Below are 7,010 nucleotides of genomic sequence, written 5' to 3'. Positions count from 1 at the left end.
AGCTGAGAGAAGGACCTTCCCCAGAGCCGACAGGGAGAGAATTGTGCCCTAGAGTCAGTTCTCTGAGCACAGACTTATAGCCTCCTGAACTGTGAAAAAATAAATACCTATTCGTCAAAGCCACCTACCCATTACCCACTGCTGTCAAATGATTCCAACTCACAGAATTCCTAGAGGACAGAGTGGAACCACCCCACAAGGTTTCCAAGGCTGTCAATCTCTCTGGAAGCAGACTGCCTCATCTTTCTCCCAAGGAGGGGCTGGTGGGTTCAGATTGTCAACCTTAAGGTTAGCAGCCAGGATGCTTAACCACTGGGCCACCTCACCCATTATGTAAACCCACTTCCCACATTTTGATTATTTTTCTGTCACCAGGACTCTTTAAAGCCACCCATTGTGGTATTTCTGAGACACTCTTATTCAGAGCAGTGACCTTAGCAAACCCCAACCAGTGGCTTGATAGTAGAAGGTGCTGGTGAAGGATGTCCCTTCTCTGTGGCCTGAGTCACATGGGAGAATCCCCCAATGAGACTAACCTCTGAGAGGAAGGAGTTCATGTCACAGGTCTGGAATGTCAGCTGTCCGTAGGCCATGGGGTCGGTGTCATTGTACCACTTCTGCATCTCCGCGAAGTTGTCCTGGGTCACGTTGCCTTCAGGTAGGTCGAATCCATTCATGAGGGTCAGGATGTTCCTGGGAAAATAGCAAGGCTGACGTCCCTCCCTGGGTCCCAAGTGTCTGCTTTGCAGGAGGCCCCAGACTCCTCCTTGTCCCCAGCCCCCAGCCCCAGGCTCCTGCCTGGCCCGGGACCCCAGCCCTGAGCAGGTGGCACCGAGGGGGTGGCTTACATGTCGAAGCACTCGTCGTAACGCTGTGTGGCTCGGAACCCGATGATGGAGTAGACCACGGTGGCTGCGTACACGGACGTGAAGCCGTTGATGACGGACACGATCACCGAGTCCATCTCGCAGTTGTTGCTGTGGATGAGAGCAGTGTCACTGCAGCCCCACGAGGCTGAGCCGTGGCTGAGGACTTCCTATGGTCCTCTCAGTGGCCCGGTGTCCCCTGCCGCTCCCGCCCAGAGCGGATCTCTTTGCAGAGCCAGTGGATGGAGGCTGAGCGATTTGTGTGCTAGCAGGGGGCCTGCAGCCCATCCCTCCTGTCCACTGTCTGGGCACCGGGCACTCTGAGCGGACAAGGGGGCATGTCCTTGGACCCTGGCACCTACAGCCGGTGACCCCTCGGTTTTTCCCCTCTTGCTCCTTACAATGCTAGACCCTGCAGCCTGGGGATCCGGAGACCACTCGGAAGAGCCCAGGGGCTGCTGGAGCAGCTCGCACCCACAGGCTTTGCAGCAAAGCCAGGGACAGTGGGCCTCACTCCCATCAGCCAGGGCCTGTGATGGGCCACACTGACTGCTGGTCATCGAGGTTGACACCTCTTCCATGGCCCCCACCCCAGCTCTCCATACCCCTCAGTGTGCTCCAGGGACAAGGGGCTGGTTTTCTTGGTCTGGAAAACAGTGGAAGCAATTTAAGCCACAGAGCCCAAGCACGAGGGACCCCCAGCGATCGGCTGGCTGGCTCTCAGAGGCACACAGGGGGGAGGGTTCCAATTGGGACTGGCCCTCAGTGGCAGGGAGGCCAGATGAGGGTCCCCTCGCCTTCCAGCCCAGCCCCTTCTAGAGGCTTCCAGAGCAGGTGTCTGGGGCACCGCGTCCCAGGGTGATCCTCCGAGCCAGAGCCTGTAGGCCTGTTTCAGTGTCAGGGGCACCACCCTGTGCCCCGCCTGCCACAGGGAAGTCACAAAAAGAAAAACACCCCGCCAGTCCGGATGCGTGGGTCCTGAGGGTTTTAGCAGGCATGGGCACTCTGCTGAACACAAGGACAAAAACAAAGGCAAAACCAGTTGCTGTGAACTTGACTCTGACCCATGGCTGCCCCATGGGGGCCACAGGGTTTTCAGAGGTTGGTTTTTCAGAAGAAGGTTGTCAGGCCTTTCCTTCAAGTTGCCGCTGGGTGGACTTGAACCTGCAGCCTTTCAGTTAGCAGCCGAGAGCACCGTTTGCACCACCCTTGGTCTCTTAATAAGAAGGCAGCTGGGCCAAGCTCCTGATCCTCCAGCCGACCCCGGGTTCATGCTGGTCCCAGGTGGAAAACAGTGGGCTTCACGGAGCCAAGCGCATGTGGCCAGAGCGGCGCGTTCGTGACGGTGTATCAAGTCCTGGCTCGGGAGGACTGAACAGGCTCCAGCTCCAAGGTCCTGGCTCTCCTCATGGTGGCTGATGCTAAAGTCATGCTTCTGGTTACTTCCAACCAAAGGTAGGTCCCACATGCCCAGGGGATGTGACTGAGTGCACCCCGATAAACTACCCATGCTAAAATCCCCATCCTGGCCACGAGCTGGTGTGCTGGACAGCTGGTGCTAACTGGGGCTCATGCCGGTGCTGGCCCCCCACGACCCACCACATACAGGCTAGGGTGCTAGCTCACTTCCTCAGCTGACACCTCACCTCCCCAGACCCTCCAAGCATTGTCACCTTAAACTCCCTGTGTGTCACCTTCCTGACCTGTCCTCTCCAGCTCTGCTCCTCCCTACTGGCCTGTGGCCTCCCAGCTGCCAGGCCCCTGCTCCCCGGGTCCCACCTCACCGCCGGGCCTGCTCTGTCTTCTTTGATGCTCTGGTCTTTCACCCTCCTCCATCCCTCACAGTAACCTCATTCCGCCTCGGGCTTCTGGGAATGGCTACCCTCTGCAGACACCACTAGCAGTTTCCCGCCTAACCCTGCCTAGAGCTGCAGTGTCCAGGCCATGGCTGACCCTGCTGTCCATCTGGCCTCCAATGGACAATCCCTGACCTCCCCCAGCTGCCCAACCCCAACCAGTTTCCCCCATGCCAGCTGATGCTAAGGTCATCCTTCTGGACACTTCCACCCAAAGCTTTGGCTCCGTCTTGTCCAATGCACTAGAAAGTTGGAGGACTGGGGCCTCGCAATGCCACTGCTCCAGCCACTGCCTTATCTTGGCCAGACGACTGAGTGAGATCCTCAGGGGTCTGCGGCTGGCACCTTCCCCATGGCAGCCAGGGGGTCCTTTTAAATCATTGAATCTGATCAGGTCTCTCCTCAGCCCTACCTCACACAGAGTTTCAACTTCAATATCCCCGATGGCTCCTTGATCCCCTCCCAGGCCACACCCCACCCTCATGGCCTCACCCCTGCTCACCTCCCAGCTCATGCCCCACCCTCACGGCCTCACCCCTGCTCACCTCCCAGGTCACACCAATCATCACAGTCTCACCCCTGCTCATGGCCCCATCTACATGGTTTGCACAGTCCTCTCTGGCCTGGGGAGCTGGGCTTCTCTGCACAAGCTCTTCCCTCCACCCGTCTGAGTCTCTACTCAAATGGCACTGACAATACTGTACCCCCTTCCAGGTCCCCTTATCTTGTCTACCTCAGACCCAATGTTTGTGTATTCTGCATGCTCGTTCAGCTCCTTAGAGAGAGCGAGCCACCTGAGGACAGGGCCTTGCTGGTCTGGGTGCCTGACGACCAGGCTGGTCACACAGCAGGTGCTCAATAACTACTTATGAAATGAGACGACTTGAATTGCATCCCTCCTGGAGGTCCCTGGGAGCCATTGAGGTTTTGGACACTTTCTCAGTGGCTGTTGGGAACCAGAGGAGGTTGGTGAGTAGGGCCATGATATACTGAGACTCTGGCCTACAGATGGACTGTAGAGATCTGGGCATCAGGGCCAGCCAGCAGGGCATTGCTGAGAACCAAGATAGGAGCTAAGGATGGCGAGGAGAGGGCTTGCTCCTGCCTGCACTGGGGAGAAGGGATGCCGGGCTGTCCGTGGGCCCCTCTGGCTGCCATAGTAAATACTTCTGGTGGTGCAGTGCCTATGGTATTTCACTGCTAACCAGAAAGTTGGTGGTTCAAACCCAACAGCAGCTCCACAGAAGGAAGATAGGGCAATCCACTTCTGTAAAGATTTAACTGGCATAATGCCTAAGGCATTTGACTGCTAACAGAAAGCTGGCAGTTCAAACTCACCAGCCACTCCTTGGAAGGAAGGTGGGGTAATCTACCGTAGTGATACTGCCTTGGAAACCCAAGGAAGGGTTGCTATGAATTGGGTCCGACTCAACGGCACATAACAACAACAACAAAAGATTTAACACCTTGGAAACCCAATGGGGGTCGCTGTGAGTCAGAATTGACTTGATGGCAGTGAACTTGTTTTTTTGCGAGCTGCCACAGTGCCTTAGCCAGTGGCTAACGCTGTGCTTCCTACCAAGCACTGCACTCTCTGGCTCATGGGCACTGGGTCATGGGGTGGGCTGGCAGGCCATGTCCAGGATGATGGGCGTTTGCAGGGTTAGCTGTGCTTTACCTGGACCTTCCCATCTTCTCCTTCTTTTCATCCTCAGAGCAGAATCCCATGCTGTCTAGTCACTGTCTTTGTAGGGAAACTGAGGCACAGGGAATCCCCGTGCCTGTCCACAGGGCTCAGTCCCACATACTCACTGTACAGAGTTGTAGCTGGAGAAGGAGATGAGGCCCCCAAAGGCCAGGGAGAAGGAATAGAACACCTGGGCCCCCGCATCCAACCAGGTGACTGGGTTGGCCAGCTCTGTGACCTGTGGACCAAGCAGACACTCAGCCCTGGGAGCTCGGTGTGCTGCCTCACCAAGCCACGCATCTCGGGGCCATGGGCAAACCATGGAGGGGTGGTCCACATCCCTGCCTCTTCCTGGATGAAGCTATCATGGCCACAAAAGAGGGGTGGCCACAGTGTGTCAGGGGGAGCAGGGCCTACTGGCTGGGGCACAGATCCAAGGCCCGTGTGGGTAGTGGTCATGGTAGACAGCAGCCTTTGAGGGTGTGGATGGATTCATTTCCTGTGCAGGGAGGGGTTGCTGTCCACATAGCACAGCAAGGGGCAAAGTCACGCCACAGCTGGGTGGGTCCAGGGGTAAGTGGTCCTGCCTGCCCTGTTGGTTGGGTCTGCCACTCTCCCGTGCCCCAGATGACTGACTGCCTCAGCCCTGGGACTATCTGGGAGTAGGCTGCTCTCAGCTACAGACAGAGCTGCTCTTGAGCCAGAGGAGGGTGCAGGGCACCCCAAGGAGGCTGGTCCTTCTGCATTGCCCCTCTCCCTGCTGGCAGAGTTCTTGATGCCAGGGCTGATGAATGTGACTCACGTTTGGTGTGAAGAGGAAGACGATGCCATTGGTGGCTCCCTTCAAGGTCAAGCCTCTGATGAGGAAGATGGTCAAGACGACGTATGGAAGCGTGGATGTGATGTACACAGCCTGTGGGGAGGGGAGTCAGGGGCCGGGGTCCCTCCCAGACCAGCCCCTTGTCTGGGACTCTGCACTTGGCTCTTCTCCTGAACTGACTGGGTCTGGAGTTTCCCATGTGAAGATTCAATCTCTTCCATTCCCACCCTGGGCATGGTTTTTAAAGCATTTTGGTTGAAATGGCCAGCACTAAGGCCCTGGGCCTCCCAAGTGGGTGAACCTGTCCTGGGGACAGTAGCCGGCTGGCTCCTCCCAGATAGAGGCCAGCCTGAGGGCAGAGGTGGCCGGTGGTAGTGGTAGGGGGTCTGTGACCTCAGAGCCAGGTTCAGTACTACAGCCAATACCTAGAACAGGTGTGAATCCTCTCTTTGCCTCCCCGCCCCCTCGCATTCAGAGCCCCTGCAGCCTGACCCAGAGTCAGCACAGGCAGACTGTCCCAGCACAGTGGCCACTGTACCTTCCCTGTGGTCTCAATGCCACGGATTGTGCACACATAGAGCACACTCCAGGCACATGTCAAGCAGAGCAGGATCCACCATTGGATGGAGCCTGACTCGTCAATGGATGTGGAGATGTTGAGAGTCTCTCGGTACCAGTAGTAGTCCACGGATGAGCTCCTGGCGCACTCCTCAACATAGCCTGGCAAGAGACATGGTGTGGGCACACTTACAAGAATGTCAAGGATTACGGCGGCCATGGTGCCCCCAAGCTGGCAGAGCCAGCGGCCCATCTTCTGTGAGGCCATGGCACTGGGGGCACATGCATGCTCTCATGACACATGAATGCACATGCAGTTGTGCACACACATGTAAGCACATGTCTACACACACCACACACAACATGATGTACACACATTGCATGCACATGTATGCTTGTGTGTACACACATGCTCACGTGCACACAAACATGCACACACACATACACATACCCACACACACCACTTGTGAAAAGACTTCCATCCTGAGGGTGGTGTGCACCTACAGGGCCTCCAGTGACCTTCCTTCTCCCTCTTGCCCTTATGTCCCAGCTCCAAGCCTGGGGGCAGGGTGCAGGTGTCACACAGGCAAGACCCTCAGTGATGTGGGCACCTGGTGACCAACTCCAGTCAACTTCCCGTTTTCATCACACAGGTCCCATGTCCTTGATCCCTCTCACGGCTCATGGGACCTCACTGTGACCTACGTCTAATCCTGGATGCCCCACTGCACCTCGCACATGGAGGCACAGCCCTGAGCAATCCCAGAGTGCTGAGGGAGGTCATGGGGTGGTGAGAGGGACAGCACTATGACCTACGTCTAACCCAGGATGCCCCACCACACCTTGCACATGGAGGTACAGCCCCAAGCAGTCCCAGGGTGTGGAGGGAAGTCGCAGGGTGGGCAGGGGGTTAGGACTTACCTTTTTCTGACCCAAATGAGCCAATTATTTAACAAAGACTTATATCTTATTGCTGTTGAGAATACATCCAGAGAACATAGGCCAGTTTAATAATTTCTATATGGACCATTCAGGAACCTTGGTTCTATTCTTTTAGCGGTGGGACCATTCTCACGCTCCTTTTCTGAGTTGATCCTCCCCCATTGTCATCAACTCACCACCCCCTCGGGTTCCTGTCTCATCTTCCCAGCTGCTCTTGGTTTGATCCCACATAGTTCTTTAAAAGGGCATGGTGCTCAAGGCAGACAGCCTTTACTAATGAA

At 56.4% G+C, this 7,010-nt stretch overlaps 1 protein-coding gene across 1 annotated transcript in view; it reads right to left on the bottom strand.

The window, feature by feature from the left end:
- Positions 1-7,010, bottom strand: part of SLC6A19 (solute carrier family 6 member 19) — a 42,249-nt gene that overhangs the window by 13,448 nt on the left and 21,791 nt on the right. Inside the window, exons 2-7 of the mRNA XM_007951620.1 lie at positions 6,292-6,345; positions 5,768-5,949; positions 5,212-5,322; positions 4,535-4,647; positions 849-977; positions 537-693 (exon numbers count right to left, since the gene is read on the bottom strand). Of these exons, the coding sequence (XP_007949811.1) occupies positions 537-693; positions 849-977; positions 4,535-4,647; positions 5,212-5,322; positions 5,768-5,949; positions 6,292-6,345 (746 nt within the window). The remainder of the gene's footprint in view (positions 1-536; positions 694-848; positions 978-4,534; positions 4,648-5,211; positions 5,323-5,767; positions 5,950-6,291; positions 6,346-7,010) is intronic.

This window comes from Orycteropus afer, unplaced genomic scaffold, assembly GCF_000298275.1.
Source record: "Orycteropus afer afer isolate SDZICR_OR568_19922 unplaced genomic scaffold, OryAfe1.0 scaffold00303, whole genome shotgun sequence".
NCBI lineage: Eukaryota > Metazoa > Chordata > Mammalia > Tubulidentata > Orycteropodidae > Orycteropus > Orycteropus afer.
The sequence above is the reverse complement of the archived record's forward strand: the minus strand, read 5'-3'. Positions and strand labels throughout refer to the sequence as shown.